This window comes from Pongo abelii, chromosome 3 (assembly GCF_028885655.2).
Source record: "Pongo abelii isolate AG06213 chromosome 3, NHGRI_mPonAbe1-v2.0_pri, whole genome shotgun sequence".
Classification (NCBI taxonomy): domain Eukaryota; kingdom Metazoa; phylum Chordata; class Mammalia; order Primates; family Hominidae; genus Pongo; species Pongo abelii.
In genome coordinates, this window is record NC_071988.2 from 134,467,599 (window position 1) to 134,486,003 (window position 18,405).

At 41.6% G+C, this 18,405-nt stretch overlaps 1 protein-coding gene across 1 annotated transcript in view; it reads left to right on the forward strand.

The window, feature by feature from the left end:
- The first annotated feature begins 1,017 nt into the window (after positions 1-1,017).
- Positions 1,018-18,405, forward strand: part of ANK2 (ankyrin 2) — a 683,465-nt gene continuing 666,077 nt past the window's right edge. The window contains exon 1 of the mRNA XM_054554375.2: positions 1,018-1,745. Within this exon, the coding sequence (XP_054410350.1) occupies positions 1,674-1,745 (72 nt within the window). The 5' untranslated portion in view covers positions 1,018-1,673. The remainder of the gene's footprint in view (positions 1,746-18,405) is intronic.

Here is an 18,405-nt window from a genome sequence, read left to right on the forward strand (position 1 = left end):
CTTTTTTTTTTCTTCTTTTCTTTCCTTTTCTTTTCTCTTCTTTTCTTTTTCTTTTCTTTCTTTTTTTCTTTCTCTTTCTTTCTCTCTTTCTCTCTCTCTCTCTCTTTCTTTTTAACATTTGGAGGTCAAGCCAAAGGAGGACTGAGAATTGATCATTAGATTTCGCAGCATGGAGGTCATTGGGAACCTTGCCAGGAGAAAGTTTGGTGACGTAGGTGGAGGAAAGCCTGAATGGACTACGTTCAATAGAGAACGTGAAGAGAGGAACAGGAGATACTGAAACTTTGTAAAGACTCTTGCTGAAAGGAGATGTACAGAACTGGAACACTAGCTGAGGGAAGGGAGGCTGAGGTAAAGGAAAGTTTTGCTTTGTTTTGTTTTTGAAGGTAGGTGTATATTTCTACGGAAATCTATAGGAAAGGAAAATTTATGATGCCTGAGAAAGGGAACAATCTCAGGAAGGTCATTTTATCTGTAAAAAGCCATAATTCCACCTCAATAGGACAGCTGAGCCAATGAAGAAAGACAGTAATCAGGTTTGGAAGGTGGCTTGCATATCCATGGAAGCTCTATACCCCTGGGAAACAGTGAGGCAAACAAGGTCGGCCCCTGTGCGGGATTTATGACTCCTGCCGTAGCCCTTGCGCAAAGGTCTGCAAAACATGGTCCGTCTTCTAAGTTCTTCACAGAGCTACAAAAGAGGTGCTCTCTGCCTTGGTGAGGGATGGGGCCAAGTCCCTACCCTGGACGGTAGCTGGAAGATGCTTTCTCACAGTGAGGAAGGTGGGAAGGGAAGAGGCTGGATCTCGAGGGAGGGGGAAACGCCCAAAGCATGAAGGACACACCGTTTGGGACACTTCATCCATCAGCCCACATCAGACAGGGGTTGAGGTCCCGGTGGCATTTCACACCACGTTCACTCCGTAAATGAATTCCCCCTTATCAATAGGGAGTAGTTGGCAGAACAAAGAATGTGTGCGCGTGGAGGCTAGAGGTGGGTGGGTGCCTTAGCACAACGCCAGCGGAGAGTGAGTGCGGATAGGAAATGTGTGTATGGCATGAATGGAAAGAGCCGAGAGTGAGTGTGGAGATGGGCAGGGAAGAGCTGGACGCGCCCCAACAGCCAGGGGCCTCCCGAGGGAACGTCCGCCAGTGATGCGGGAGCGCCCGCGGAGGAGCCTCCTTCTCCCCACCCACCTCCCGAACTCCGGCAGTCAGTGGTGCATATAGACATATTTCTGGGAGCTGTCCATGAGCTCATCGCTCTCCTGGCGATAGCGGCAGCGGCTAGGGAAGCAGCCTCCTTTCTCCCGGCGCCGCCGCTAGAATAAGCCCGGCAGCTCGCACTTTCAGACCACACGCGCCGGGCGCGGCGCTGGGAAGGGGCAGCTGCCTGCCCAGCCCCGCGGCCAAGGTCGCGTCCGACCCCGGCCCGCCGCGGCCCCGAGTCCGCCGGCCGGGATGTAGGTGGCGCGGGAAGGGACTTCTGCTGGGCAAGCAGAGGGCACAGCCGCCCCTTCCACTCTGCGGCGCAGGAGCCGGGGCGGGTCCGCGGGGCGCGGCGGCTGCGGAGACTCCGGGCGGGCGTGGGCCGCAGGCCCGACGCGAAGGAGACCGAGGAGACGCGGGAGACCCGGGCGTGACAGGAGGAAGAAACCCGGAGCCGCAGGAAGATGGCTTCTCCCACCTCCCCGGCCCCGGAAGGCGGGGCCTCCACCCCGCCGAACCCGCCGCGGATTCGTCAGGTGGGTGCACAAAGTGCGGGAGGGGCGCCGGCACCCCATTGTCCTCGCGTCCCCCAAGGGCGGGGACCTCAACCCTAATGCAGCGGCTCCCCAAGGAGCGGGGCCGACAGGAGCCGACTTGGCTACATCGCCCGGCCCAGGACCATTCTCTAAACCTCTTTTCTCAGTCTCACTTCACACACACACACACATACAGACACACACACAGATAGCCCTAGAAAAATACACGTCTTCCAAAACCAGACGTGTAACTTCTGAACGCACGCACACTCACACACACGCACCCCGCAAACTCATCCCTCCCACCCGGCAAAGAGGCACACACCCAGCTGTCACATGACCCACTGCAGAGCTATACCGTTAGAAGAAACCAGGGTGCCCCTGGGGGAAAGGTACCCCAGACCCAAACTCCCCGAGGACCTTGAGAAGGATTGCTGGAAGCATTTACTTCCACCCATAGGAGAGCAGGAACCTCATCTAGAGGTTACTCACCATTTCTCAACTTTCGGGCAAAGCTTCACCCAACAACTGCAGCCCTGTATCCTGCATTAGCCATGTAGTACAGAAAACATGTGTTTCTGTTCTCTCCCCGTCTATAGAGACACAAACAGCTTCCCCCAACACTGCAAGGAGGAATGCACGTTTCTTTGACTGTTTGAATAAGCCCTGTTTTCTGTTTGTATGGTAATATTAAAACAAGGGAGTACTCCATCTGGTTGTGATCTGTGATTTGGTATCTAGATTTTTTCCCCCCGGCTACCATTGCCAGGAACTATAGCACTAGCACTTTAGGTTATCACAGTAGTAGCGATTGTGCACTTGCTGTGTTCATGGTAGTGTATGAGTGTGAGAATATGATCCATTGACTGCAAATAGGAAACCTCTTTACCGAAGAGAATTGGATTCCTATTTAGAAATAGGGCTAAAATTGATTGATGAATACTATCCGTGCAGGAAAATAATGCCCAACAGAATGGTCTTTCTCCCTGGTAGTGTGGAAATTTTGAAAAATAAAGGAGACTTCAGGATTTACGAAAACGTGACAGTAAAATTGATTGATGCCTAACAAGGTCTTTGCCACGTTTGAATTTTAATATGTGTAGGTAGTGTTATATTACGGACAACCTTTGTTTATGGGCATTTTTTAATGCAATGACTAAAAAGTAGTGTGTACAGTTTTTGTGGCAATCTGCGTCCCAAAGAAATTGTTAGGGTTTTAAATCCTTATAGAATCTAGGACTCTAATTTTATGACAATGCGTTTTTAATTGCACTTGGAGCTATTCTTTTTTTTATTATTTTCTGGAAGAATTGTGATAGCAGATATCATTAAATCTGTATTTGTGATTGTTATGCATTCAAGAATGAAGGTGAAATTATTGTTATTTGCGATATAAATCATATTTTAAGCAAAAAATTATTTTTATATTTGGCTAAATATATATGTATGCACACATACCTAAACACTGAGGAAGTAAAATTTGTTAATTTATTAATAAACAGAATATGTGCACTCAAACATTTCTATGAAATCTTATTCTGTAAAGCACTTTTATTGATCTAGCAAATAATACGTATGAAAATAGTTATAGAAAAAATGTGCATGGAAGGTCATTGTTATTTTGCAGACTAGACACCCTATTTGATCTAGCAAATAATACGTATGAAAATAGTTATAGAAAAAATGTGCCTGGAAGGTCATTGTTATTTTGCAGACTAGACACCTATTTAGAGAAGCTCATAATTAAAAGCTGTGTAAAATGACATAGTGCTGCAACATTCAAGTTATTTACTGGTGTCCTCTGTTCAGGCTTTCATTTATATGACCTTACAGTAGCACTGTTTTAGTGATTGGTGCATTAATTTGCATAGGATGTAGAAATAGGTTGCTGGAATTATTAGTCCTTCCAGTCTACCTGATTCATCCAGTCAGGTGGAACAGAAGTACTGACAACCTCTGGCTGCAGAATCACCATTTGCCTGAAAGTGATTTTGAGCAAATTAGAAATAGAAAAACGGAAGGGATAACCGTGTTGTTCTACTAAGTGGTGAAATGTTTTAGGCCCCATTCCCATTGTATTTTAACTGTGTCACTGTTTCCTGGACATATTTTTCCATGTTCATTAATAATTCTTTTTCAAATCAATTCTGGATTGAATTGGAATTAAATTAAAATTGGAATTGTTTTACTCTTTCTGAACCATGTAAAAATTCAGAAAAAGTGTAATTGAGAAAAGCACAGAAGTCCAAAGGAGTAAAGATTTTAATGTGGATTTTTGCAACAAATCTGTTGGTCATACTGTTAATTATATAATGGAAATTTAGAAATTAAAATATTTTAGGAAAGCTTTTGGTGAATATAAACATAGCTGGCAAATTAGTATATTTAACTACTAATTTCAATGCAGCTGTGCTGTGTGGGGATTCATTTATTCAACAGACATTTATTCAGCATAAAGTAATGTTTCATGTTCTAAAGATAATGAAATGGACAAAAACCCTACCCATTAGCAGGTATAGGTATTTGAAGCATCAAACTATTTAAAATTTGAATTACTTATAGGGTCCTTTCCACGTTATTTAGACAAAATAGTTATTTATCAACTTTTTGTTTTGATCACTCCTCTAATAATGAGCCTAAATAATACCTAATTTGTATGTACCTAAAATGTCACTGTAGGATTGAATTCGTTTGCATTTATTTGCTATATTTCTGTTCTCATTAATTATTTCATATATTATTAGAATTACATATCACAAGCTATATATGTTATTTTTTACAACTTCATATTTTGAACAGATTTTTTTAAAGCTTTTGGAAAATGCTGATGTAGCGTGAAATATCTAACGTGGTCCAGTACCTTCACACAGTGTACTTAAAATCTAGGTTTCCAAAAATGAGAAGGACAAGGGAAAATGACCTTTAAGTTCATTCTGCTAAGGGAGAGATAACTTTATCAATGCGCCATCTTTTCAGGCTTCTTAGGCATTAGGTATTTCCCTTTTTTTCTTCTTCTTGTAAGAAAAGGGGTATCTTTTCTGTATTTTATATACAGGATAAATAAGTTACAGAAGTTTCACCTACCTTTTCCAACTCGTAAGTCAAATTAGTTATGAAAATAGAAAGACAGATTTCGTGGACATCAGCCCATGTTTATTCTTCATTCATTTTCTAACTTTGTAAAAGAAAAGATGAAGAAATGGTTGTTTTGCAATAGTTTGTCTGTATATGTCATATACATTAAAGGACCCATATGACTCTTATGGCCATTTCCAGAGAATTTAAATCAAAGCTAAATGAGTACTTACTGAGATTATGACGTATAAGATATATTGAAGGCCGGGATGGTGGCTAATGCCTGTAATCCCAGCACTTTGGGAGGCTGAGATGGGAGTATCACCTGAGATTCGGAGTTCGAGACCAGCCTGGCCAACATGGTGAAACCTGGCCTCTACTAAAAATACAAAAATTAGCTGGGTGTGGTGGCAGGCACCTGTAATCCCAGATACTCAGGAGGTTGAGACAGAAGAATTGCTTGAACCCAGGAGGCAGAGGTTGCAGTGAGCTGAGATTGAGCCACTGCAGTCCAGCCTGGGTGACAGAGCAAAACAGTCTCAAAAAAGAAAAAAAGAAAAGATATGGTGATAGCATCTATCTGGACCTTACCATCTTTCTGACAAACTCTGATGGGTGTTATCATGGCACTGATTGCTGTGAGACTTGGAAGAGCTGTAAGACCGTCTATCATTGGTGCCAGAAAACTTCAGTGTCACTCTCTTGTTTCTTCATCAATCCTTCCCCGTGGTCTCTGGGTATTGGTGTCATATCATTTATGGCACCAAACTAGTGTTCCTTCATTCTTTGCTGTGGAAACGTTGAGACCTCCCATGTGGTAATACTGAAATATTTACAGTGAGCCAAGCATGGTGCTAAGCGAGGCATAGTTTTCACAACAATCCTGTGAAGGAGATATTATTCCCATTTTCTAGACAAGAAAACGTGGGTTTAGAGAAACTGAGCTACCTACTCAAGTTCATAGCTAGGAAATTGGAACTTAGGGATTTAAAATGTGGTCTTAATGATGCCTTACTTTGCAATCACTGTTACTTACTGTCTTCTTCTAATTTTCAGGGCTTGTGACTATTAAAGAACTCCTCTGTTACTCCTAGCTATCTATAATTATTCTCATGGAGTTCTGTTTTGAGTTACTTGGATTTAACTATAGTATTTACAGTAGAGTTGAAGTAATTTTCATTACTCAAATCCATCAGGAGAATAGCTTGGGCCGGGCCAGGTGGCTCACGCCTGTAATCTCAGCACTTTGAGAGACTGAAGCGAGCGGATTGCCCGAGGTCAGGAGTTCAAGACTGGCCTGGTCAACATGGTGAAACCTCATCTCTACTATGAATCCAAAAAAATTAGCTGGGCTTGGTGGCGGGCGCCTGCAATCCCAGCTACCTGGGAGGCTGAGGCAGGAGAATAGCTTGGACTCAGGAGGTGGAGGTTGCAGTGAGCCGAGATTGTGCCACTGCACTCCAGCCTGGATGACAGAGCAAGACTCCATCTCAAAAAAAAAAAAAAAAAAAAAAAATGCTTGAATTCCATTTTCACTTCTGTGTTATCTAAAAACATTTTTCCAGCATCGTGGTTGCTGAGAGGAGAGACTAAAACTTTCAGTTACCTTTTGCCTCCACTGGGAGCTCCTCAATTATTTCTGCTGTTTCTATGATGGTCCTGAGAAAAATATTTCTGAGAATGAATGGGTTAATGGAGAATCTTTTTGAACAGGTGTTTTATATATATATATATATATATATATATATATGCTTACATTTATATTTATTTATTTATTATTATAAATAGAGGTGATATTTCACTATGTTGTCCAGGCTGGTCTCAAACTCCTCAGCTCAAGTGATCCTTCTGCCTCAGCCTCCCAAAGTGCTAGGATTACAGGTGTGAGCCGCTGCGCCTGGCCAGGCTTACATTTTTAAAGGATTTTTCATTCTTTTTTTTTTTTTCTCTTAAGAGTTGGGGTCACCAGGCACAGTGGCTCACGCCTGTAATCCTAGCACACTGTCTCAAAAAAAAAAGTCGGGGTCTCTCTGTACTGCCCAGGCTATGGGCAGTGCAGTGAGGTGCAGTGGTTATTCACAGGTGCAGTCGTTCTGCATTATAGCCTCAAAGGCCTGGGCTCAGGAATTTGCGACCAGCCTGGGCAACATGGCAAAACCCCATCTTTACAAAAAATACAAAAATTAGCTGGGTGTGGTCATGTGTACCTGTACTCCCAGCTACTTGGGAAGCTGAGGCGGGATAATTGCTTGAGCCGGGGAGTTCAAGATTGCAGTGAGCTGTAATCATGCCACTGCACTCCAGCCTGCACGACAGTGCGACCCTGTCTAAGAAAAACACAACAGGCCGGGCGTGGAGGCTCACGCCTGTAATCCCAGAAATTTGGGAGGCCGAGGCATGTGGGTCACCTGATGTCAGGAGTTTGAGACCAGCCTGACTAACATGGTGAAACCCTGTCTCTACTAAAAATACAAAAAAAATTAGCCGGGTGTAGTGGTGGGCACCTGTAATCCCAGCTACTTGGGAGGCTGAGGCAGGAGAATTGCTTGAACCTGGGAGACGGAGGTTGCAGTGAGCCGAGATCATGCCATTGCACTCCACCCTGGGCAACAGAGTGAGACTCTGTCTCAAAAAAATAAAATAAAATAAAAATAAAAATAAAGAATAAAATTAAAAAAAGAAAGAAAAAAGAAAAGCACAACAAACAAATGCCTGGGTTCAAGCAATCCTCCTGCCTTAGCTACTCGGGTAGCTGGACTACAAGCCTGTGTCACTGCACCTGGCAGTTTCTTCTATTATTAATTGCATTCTTTGTATATTTTTGTCAGGATGTTACATACATACACACACACACACACACATATTTATTTTTATTTATTTATTTATTTATTTTTGAGACAGAATCTCACTTCGTCCCCTAGGCTGGAGTGCAGTGGCGCAGTCTCGGCTCACTGAAACCTCTGCCTCTCGGGTTCAAGCTATTCTGCCTCAGACTCCCGAGTAGCTGGGACTACAGGCATGTGCCACCATGCCTGACTAATTTTTGTATTTTTGGTAGAGATAGAGTTTCACTATGTTGGCCAGGCTGGTCTTGAACTGCTAACCTCAGGTGATCCACCTGCCTTGGCCTCCCAAAGTGCTGGGATTACAGGTGTGAGCTACTGCACCCAGCCAAGATGTTTCCCGGGTTCACGCCATTCTCCTGACTCAGCCTCCCGAGTGGCTAGGACTACAGGCACCCGCCACCATGCCCAGCTAATTTTTTGTATATTTAGTAGAGACGGGGTTTCACCGTGTTAGCCAGGATGGTCTCGATCTTCTGACCTCATGATCCGCCCGCCTTGGCCTCCCAAAGTGCTGGGATTACAGGCGTGAGCCACCACACCCGGCCAAGATGTTATATTTTTAATTTTTATTTTATAAAAAGTATTTGAGTTACAGTACAGGAAAATTTATTTTAGACAGTGAAGGGATGACAGTCACAGGCAATAAATAAATATAGTTATGTACTGACATTATTAATTTAGGTTTTTAAATTTTGTTTTTTAATTTACATATAGTAAAATTCACTTTTTATATAGTTTAATGAGTATTGACAAATACTTAAGAGTCATGTAACCATCGCCACAATCTAGGTAGAGAATAGTTCTATCTCCCTGAAAATTTCCCTCATGCTAATCCTACTGTAGTCAAACAAAGGCTCCTCCTACCTTCAATTCCTGGTAGCCACTGATCTGTTCTCTGTCCGTATAGTTTTGCCTTTCCAAGAATGTCAGATAAATGAAATTACCTAGAGTAAAACCATTTAAAATTGATTTTTTTCAATCAGCATAGTGCCTGTAAACAGGTCCCTCTAAGTATCTTGCATGTGTAAACATTTTGTTCCTTTTTATTGCTGAGTAGTATTCCATCGTATGGGTGCACCACTGCCCAGCCATTCACCAGATGAAGAACATTTGGGTTGTTTCCAGGTTGGGGCAGTGATGAATGAAGTTGCTCTATAAAACACTTTGGAAGGCCGAGGTGGGCCGATCACCGGAGGTTGGGCGTTCGAGAGCAGCCTGACCAACATGGAGAAACCCTGTCTCTACTAAAAATACAAAATTAGCTGGGCGTGGTGGCGCATGCCTGTAATCTAGCTACTCGGGAAGCAGAGGCAGGAGAATCGCTTGAACCCCGGAGGCGGAGGTTGCGGTGAGCCGAGATCGCGCCATTGCACTCTAGCCTGGGCAACAAGAGTGAAACACCGTCTCAAAAACCAACAAAAAAAATTTGTGTGGATTTTTTGTGTGAAGCTTGTTTTTATTTCTCTTGGGTGTGCACCTAGGAATATAAATTTTGGATTATATAGTAAGTATATGTTTAACTTAATAAGAAACTGTCCCGAGGCGGGCAGATCACGAGGTCAGGAGATCGAGACCATCCTGGCTAACACAGTGAAACCCCGTCTCTACTAAAAATGCAAAAAAATTAGCCGGGCGTGGTGGCGGGTACCTGTAGTCCCAGCTACTAGGGAGGCTGAGGCAGGGGAATGGCGTGAACCCAGGAGGCAGAGCTTGCAGTGAGCCAAGATTGTGCCACTGCACTCCAGCCTGGGCGACAGAGCGAGACTCCGTCTCAAAAAAAAAAGAAACTGTCAAACTATTTTCCAATGTGACTGTGTTGCTGCTTTTACGTTCCTTCCGACAATGAATTAGAGTTCTTATTGCTCTGCATCCTTGTCAACATTTGATGTTAGCATTTTTTTGTTTTAGTCATTCTAATAAGGGTGTAGAGACACTTCTTTGTGGATTTAATTTGTATTTCCCTAATGACTAATGATGTTGAACACTTTTTATGTGCTTATTTGACATCCTTATGTTTTCTTTACTTTTTTTTTTTTTTTTTTTTGAGATGGAGTCTTGCTCTGTTGCCCAGGCTGGAGGGCAGTGGTGGGATCTTGGCCCACTGCCATCTCCACCTCCTGGGCTCAAGCAATCCTTCTGCCTCAGCCTCCCAAGTAGCTGGGACCAGAGGCACACGCCACCATGCCCGGCTAATTTTTGTATTTTTAGTAGAGATGGGGTTTTGTCATGTTGGCCAGGCTGATCTTGAACTCCTGGCCTTGAGCAATCTACCCACCTTGGCCTCCCAAAGTGCTGGGATTACAGGCGTGAGCCACCGCACCCAGCCTTAAAACATTATTTGTACAATTTCCCATTTAAACATCATATGAAGCTACAAGACAAGTACTCATTTCTAGAAGGAAGGCTGTTTATGAAAGTGAACTGCATACAATAAAACTGTATCAAAAAATCAAATGAAAAAAGACAAAATAATATGTCACATCTCACACCCTACTTGATGAATACAGAGAGTTCCCAGAGGCTTTAAAAAAACAATTTCTAAATCAGCTACGTTGAATATGAGCAATCAGATGAGAAATAAATAGGGACTTTAAGCTTCATTCACTACAAGGTTTGGAGACGTTTAGCATTTTATGTTTTTATAAGGGGTTATTATATGGGTAGATTATGGTATATTAAGGAGCTAATTATCTGTTTCTAGTGACACGTATAGCCTTGAGTTCACTAGCCTGTAAACCTAGCTTTTATTGCAAGGATATATAAATAGTTTCAATTATCAATTGCTACATAACAAACCCCATCAAACATAGTGGCTTCAAACAACAATAATCATGTGTTTTACTCATTAATCTGCAATTGGGTAGGGCTTGGTGAGGATATGAGGAATCAGCTGGGGTGACTAGAAGGCTGGAGGTGACTCCATGACTGGAGCAATAATCATCTAAGATTTGCTCAGTCACACATCTGGTGACCAATACTACCTGAGCGTGTCGGCTAGAACACCTATATAAGTCCTCTCTGTGTGGATCTTGGCTTCCTTGCAGCACGGTGATTGGGTTCCAACAGTAAAAGTCCCAAGAAATTGTGGCAGAAGTAAAAGGCATCTTTAAGACCTAGCCTTAGAAATCACAGGTTTCTTTTGTCATACTCTTGGTGAGGCAGTCTCATGGGTTCACCTAGATTCAGTGGTAGGGGACGTACATCCCACTATTCCTGGGAGGGATGGATATTAACATCGTATTGTAAAAATAGCATGTGGGAGGGATATTGGCCACCTTTGAAAATATGATCTACCACAGAGGGAGAACTAGGTTAACACAAATAAGCTGGTATCAAACAAGACTTAGCACGTTATTTTTGTCATCGGATCAGGAGGTAACACAGATGTGATAAGAACTAGTTACAAACATTACACAGGAAATATTTCCTCACTTAAATCTTCGTAAATCACTATATGCAAATGCTATAGTTTTGCTGTTTACCTTCCTTTTGATTGTTCAGTTGCCTTGTACTCGGGCTCTGTGCTTTGAGTTTGGAGAGTGTTATACAGTACCACCCTTAGACACAAGCTCTAAGCTCTAGAACTTCTCACTCTGGGCTCCTTCCAACCACACTTTTTCCTACTGAATGAGGAGGGCATGAGACCAGGAGACTTGCTCACATAGGGCCTGCACTTTCTCTTTGCAGCTATGGGAGGTGGAGGTTTTAGTGAGCCGAGATTGCGCCACTGCACTACAGCCTGGGCAACAGAGCGAGACTCCCATCTCAAAATAAATAAATGAATAAATAAACAATAAAATGTACAAAATACATTTTGCTTGATACCTGGCAGTTGGTTTATACTAAATGATTTTAACTATTGTTGTTATATGATAAATGCACAATAAATGTCAGCCTCTTCCCTTCCCCAAGGACAGCACTACAAGGAAGGACAGCCATTTGCCTGAGGATTAGACACAGAAGTCAGAAATGAGGCTTGCACAGCCCCTCTAGTTCCTATCTGAGTAACTCTGAGTAAATTATGTAATCTCGCTAAACTTTAGTTTTATAATGTATTAAATGGCAATAACCATAATTCCATCTCACAGGTCCATTATTATTATTTTTTTCTTTTTTATATATAGAGACAGGGTCTTGCTATGTTGACCAGGCTGGTCTCGAACTTCTATCCTCAAGCAGTCCCTCCAACCTTGGCCTTCCAAAGTGCTGGGATTACAGGTGTAAACCACCACACTGGGCCTCATTGGTCCATCATTAATCTCTAATGGTATAATGTTAGTGTAAGTGCTTTCAAAATGATAAAATATTATAGATGTATATGCTATTGTGAAAAAATATGTAATTTTGATTTCAATTGTTTATATCGTAAGCCTTCTGGTTAACTAAATGTCCCTTATTCTAATAGTTTTTTTGGTAGAGATGGGGTCCTCCTATATTGCCCAGGCCGGAGTGCAGCAATGATTCATAGGCATGATCATAGCGCACCACAACCTTGAACTCCTGGGCTCAAGCGATCCTCCTGCCTCAGCCTTCTGAGTAAATGGTACTATAGGCTTACAGCACTGCACCTGGCCTCTAATAATCTGTAAACATAATTTTATTGTACTTTTTTTTAATTGAAGAAGTTATAGAAGAATGTTGTAATAACATCACATATTTATAGATGGATATGTGGGAAAAGTAAACCTTACTCCAAAACAAAACACGGCAATCCCCCCTCCCCATTTTGTTTACAAAAATGGGAGCCTACTATCCACATTGCTTTTACATCATGCCTTTTTAATAATAATTTATTTTGGTAGGCCAGGCACGGTGGCTCACACCTGTAATCCCAGCACTCTGGGAGGCTGAGGCAGGAGGATCACCTGAGGTTGGTAGTTTGAGACCAGCCTGACCAACATGGAGAAACCCTGTCTCTACTGAAAATACAAAATTAGCCGGGGATGGTGGTGCATTCCTCTAATCCCAGCTACTTGGGAGGCCAAGGCAGGAGAATTGCTTGAATCTGGGAAGTGGAGGTTGCGGTGGGCCAAGTTCGCGCCATTGCACTCCACCGTGGGCAATAAGAGAGAAACTCCATCTCTAATAATAATAATAATAATAATAATTTATTTCGTTTATCATTCCATTTTGGTACATATACTTCATTTTTTATTTAGTTACATATTTTATTATATGCATGTTTCATAATTCATTTCACTGTTGCTTTATGAATGAGCATTTAGATTGTTTCCAGCATTTTGCTACAGTGCACACCATGTGCATTTATCTTTATGAACATGTGTGAGGGCCAGGCCTAGTGGCTCATGCCTGTCATCCCAGCACTTTGGGGAGCCAAGGTGGGAGGATCTGTTGAGCCCAAGACTACCAGGGCAACACAGTGAGATGACATCTTTACAAAAAATTGTTTTTAATTAGCCATGCATGGTGATGAGCACCTGTAGTCACAACTACTTGGGTGACTGAAGTGGGAGGATCACTTGAGCCTGGGAGGGTGAGGGTACAGTGAGCCATAATTGTGCCACTGCACTCCAGCTTGGGTGACAGAGTGAGACCCTGTCTTTAAAAAAAAAAAAAAGAGTATATATGGGTCCTTGAACACATGTACTGATAGATAAATTCCCAGGAGTGAAACTGGTGGTTTAGGCCTGGTGTGATGGCTCAAGCCTATAATCTCAGCACTTTGGGAGGTCAAGACAGGAGGATTGCTTGAGCCCAGGAGTTCAAGACCAGCCTGAGCAACATAGCGAGACCTCATGTCTACAAAAAGTAAAAAAAAAATTAGCTACTCAGGAGACTGAGGTGTGAGGACTGCTTGAGGTCTGGAGGTCATGGCTGTAATGAACTGTGATCACACCACTGCACTCCAGCCTGAGTGACAGAGCAAGACCCTGTCTCAAAAATAAATAAATAAAAAAAAATAAATTTTTTTCTTTCTACCCTGTTAACTGATGGAAAAAATAAAAATAAAATGAAACTGCTGAATTAAAGACTACTTTTACACCCTTTCACTTCTGAATACTACATTCAACAATGTAGGAATCTCAAGTAACAAATTGAATTACATTAATTTTGGTCTTAGGTATACAATTGCTAATCAAGCTTTATATTTTACAAATATCTTGTTTGTTTCCTTTACTTTTAAATATTACATGCTGACGTCAACATAATAGGAAAATAACCCTCATAATCTTGCAACAAAGTAGGGATTACACCTCAGTTGAAAACTTTTCTTCATTTAACTCTGTTCTTTCCTTGGCTCACTTGAGGTTGTTTAGCTTCAGGGTGTTATTAACAAGTATGATTTGTTTTTTGTTTTTGTTTTTGTTTTTAATTTCAACTTTTATTTTAAATAGAAGGAGTAGATGTGCAGATTTATTACACAGGAATATTGCATGATGCTGAGGTTTGGAGTACGGATCCTGGCACCCTGGTAGTGAGCATAGTACCAAAGAAGTAGTTTAACTACCCTACCCCCAACAAGTACCATTTCTGTTCACTTTTCAGATTCCCTCCTTCCTTATAATTCTTGACAGTAACTTAATGACTAATATCTGTAGCAACTTGGAAAGTAGATAATCCATATTTTAGATTTCAGATTTGTTAAGTGGATGCACAAAGAGCGTAAGTAACTTGCTCAAAATTACCTAGCAAACAAGTGGCAGCCTGGGTAAGGCCCTAATTAGTAATAATTTGCTCTTTAATCCATGAAACTTCATGGCATTTCAAACATGAAGAGAGAAATTACCAATTACATTATCAGTTTTAATTACCACTCGATGGAAGACATACTAATAATGTAATCCTCCCTTACATTTCATTGCGACATTATAGAAGGTAGCTGTTAAAATTAGAAACCAAATTAATAATTTCAGATGTCACCTGGAATATAACCCTTGGCAATAATTTTAAAAGATACATTCTTCAGATTTTTCATTGATTTATTATTTTGAGACAAGGTCTCACTCTGTCACCCAGGCTGGAGTATAGTGGCACGATCTCAGCTCACTGCAATCTCCACCTCCTGGGTTCAAGTGATTCTCCTGCCCTAGGCTTCTGAGTAGCTGGGATTACAGGTGCATGATGCCACACCCAGCTAATTTTTTAATATTTTGTAGAGACGGGGTTTCACCATGTTGGCCAGGCTGGTCTCGAACTCCTGACCTCAGGTGACCCACCTGCCTTGGCCTCCCAAAGTGTTGGGATTACAGGCATGAGCCACCACGCCCGGCCATATTCCTCAGATTTTTCAAAAGCAAAATTATGACTCTATAAGTTATGTTTAATTTGAAAAGCACTCAGAATATTTTAAATTTTTTTCTAAGGACATTAGATCTATCCCTGCCCTCAAGAATCTTAGAATCATATAGGAGATGATGGGCTAGGCACGGTGGCTCACGCCTGTAATCCCAGCACTTCGGGAGGCCAAGGCTGGTGGATCACAAGGTCAGGAGTTCAAGACCAGCCTGGCCAAGGTGGTGAAACCCCATCTCTACTAAAATTACAAAAAAATTGGCTGGGCATGGTGGCGGGCGCCTGTAGTCCCAGCTACTCGGGAGGCTAAGGCACAGAATTGCTTGAACCCGAGAGGTGAAGGTTGCAGTGAGCCAAGATCGAGCCATTGCACTCCAGCCTGGGCAAGAAGAGAGAAACTCTGTCACAAAAAAAAAAAAAAAAAAAAAGAATATCGTAAGGGCAATAATAGTGTATAAAATACCATGGAAGGACAGATAAAAGTTTATTTTGGTTGAAGGAAATCGTATTAGGTTTAACGAAAAAGTTGAAATTTGAGTGGGATATAGGAGAATGGCTTTAATTTTGATAGGTAGAGATTGGATAAAGAGCTTTTCAGATCCAGAAGGAGCAGCATAAAGAGACACAGAGAGATGGGAAAATACTGGAGGGCAGGCAGAATGGTTAGTGATCAATAGTAATGGACTAACGAGTAAATGACAAGGAGTTACTAGTGAAAGATAAAACTGAAAAGATATTTGGTAGGCTGTGCATGGTGGCTCATGCCTGGAATCCCAGCACTTTGGGAGGCAGAGGCGTGTGGATCACCTGAGGTCAGGAGTTCAAGACTAGCTTGACCAACATGGTGAAACCCTGTCTCTACTAAAAATACAAAAATTATCTGGGTGTGGCAGCAGGCACCTGTAATCCCAGGTACTCGGGAGTCTGAGGCAGGAGAATCACTTGGACCTGGGAGACAGAGGTTGCAGTGAGTCGAGACTGTACCACTGCACTACAGCCTGGGTGACAAAGTGAGATTCTGTCTCAAGATAAATAAAAAAGAAAATATATTTGGTATAATATCATGGATGGCCTTCAGTTTACTAAAGAATGTGTTCTTTATTCTGTAGAGAATGAATACCCCTGAAAGGTGTTGGCACCATTAGCCACCTTCCTCCTATCCCCAGATAAAAGCCACTTCCAAATAAAATCATCATCATCATCGTCGTCATTGTCGTCGTTGTCATCGTTATCACCTAATCATGGATGTCATATTTTCACAATCTTATTTAAAATCCAAATACAACTTTTAAAAAATTGCCATTTTCATCAGTTCTATAATATACAATTTAATAAAAACAATATTTTTGGGGCTGGGCGCAGTGGCTCACGCCTGTAATCTCAGCACTTTGGGAGGCCGAGGTGGGCGAATCACAAGGTCAGGAGTTTGAGACCAGTCTGGCCAACATGGTGAAATTCGTCTCTACTAAAAATACAAAAATTAGGTGGGCATTGTGGCGGGTGCCTGTAATCCCAGCTACTTGGGAGGCTGAGGCAGGAGAATTGTTTGAACCCAGGAGGTGGAGGTTGCAGTGAGCCGAGATCGTGCCATTGCACTCCAGCCTGGGGGCAACAGTGTGAGACTACATCTCAAAAAAAAAAAAAAAAAAAAAAAAAAATATATATATATATATATATATATGTTTAACCTCTAGACAGATCACTTCATGCCATGCCCCCTTAGAATCTCTCTGTCTGTCTTCCAATCAGATTGCCTCCATTAAGTCCCTCCTAAATAAAACTTCTGGAACTGTCACTGCATGTAGGGTTTTTAATTGAAGGAATAATTTATTTCAAAGGCTGAACAGTACTAGATTTAAAATCATAATTCTGTTAAGATACTTTGTGTGAATGTAATTTGTAGAACACTCAGAAAAAAATGAATATTATGATGGATATTGCTTAACTGGTTTGGCTTATTTGTGCCCAGAATCTTGACTAATTTCCAGATATTAGGCCAGGTTGTTTTTTTTTTTTTTGAGACGCAGTCTCACTCTTGTTGCCCAAGCTGGAGTGCAATTCCGAGATCTTGGCTTACTACAACCTCCGCCTCCCGGGTTCACGCCATTCTCCTGCCTCAGCCTCCCAAGTAGCTGGGATTACAGACGCCCGCCACCACACCTGGCTAATTTTTGTATTTTTAGTAGAGACATGGTTTTATCATGTTGGCCAGGCTGATCTCGAATTCCTGACCATGGGTGATCCGCCTGCGTCGGCCTCCCAAAGTATTGGGATTACAGGCGTGAGCCACCATGCCCAGCTGCCAGATATTTTTTATGACAATACTTGGAAGAGGTTCTTTAATTTAGGACTTTATGCAAGTAATAATGGAATTTGTAAGAAATAACATTCAAAGAAGTCAAAGAATTTAAACAGATCTCTGCAATTATTAATACTATCCCTTGGGGTTTTGATATTAATAATACTATCCCCTGGGGTTTGGGTATGAAATTCTGTGCCTCTTCACTAGGAAGTCTCAATCCTGTCTGGATTTTCTTTCTTCCATATGTAGCCTGATCACATTCTGAATTCCACATTGTTCTTTCTCTGCAATGTCTATGCTTAGGTTGCTAACATCCTTGTTTTAGGGCCATTATTATTATTTGTACATCTTATTTGCTGCTAATGTGATTACATTTAACTTAAAGTATTAAGTTTGTTCATCTAATTTTGGGGGTTTTTTTTTTGCTTCTCTTGCTTTATGGTGTAAAACTTTCATACATACCTGTTAGCCTGATAAAACTTCCATTACATACCTGTTAGCCTGATAAAAATGTCTCTCTAGCCAGTGTCTTCTGTCTTGAATATGTGTATTTGGCCATGATCATTGCTTAGGGAGCTGTGGGTGATGAGAAGGATATTTTAAGTTACAGATTCACGGTCATTTCTTGATTAGGGTTTGGGCTGAAAACAGAACCCTTTGAGCAGAAGATTGGCACTTCCATATCACATATGACAGAAGCAGATCCCTTGAAGATGTACCCAAATTTAGAAAATTGGAGATGGAAAAGCAGCCCAACAAGAAGCCTAAGAAGAATCAGTCATGCTCCTTGAGAATAGCATTGCGTAGCCTGAAGAAATTGGAGGAAACATGAAGACCTGGGTGACTGTCAAGTGCTACATCTGGAATTTGTTTTTCCTTTTAATGAAATTAAGCAAACATTCTTTTGTTTTACCTGAGCAGGTCTAAAAACAGTTTCATTCTTTTAAATGCTTTATTTCACTAGACTAATATACAAGTTATTTATCTTAACAGTTTTCGTTTATAATGAATGGTATCTTGCCAGGCACTTGGTTATTAAAAGCCAAACTCTTGGAAATGTGGTTCTTCAAATCCATTAACCTTTATTCTACTTTTATCATAATAAATGTAGAAGCAGCGTGTCATTTTTCTGCAGTGTATTATCTAATATATATTGGGCTTGTGTGACCTTTTTTTTCTGATT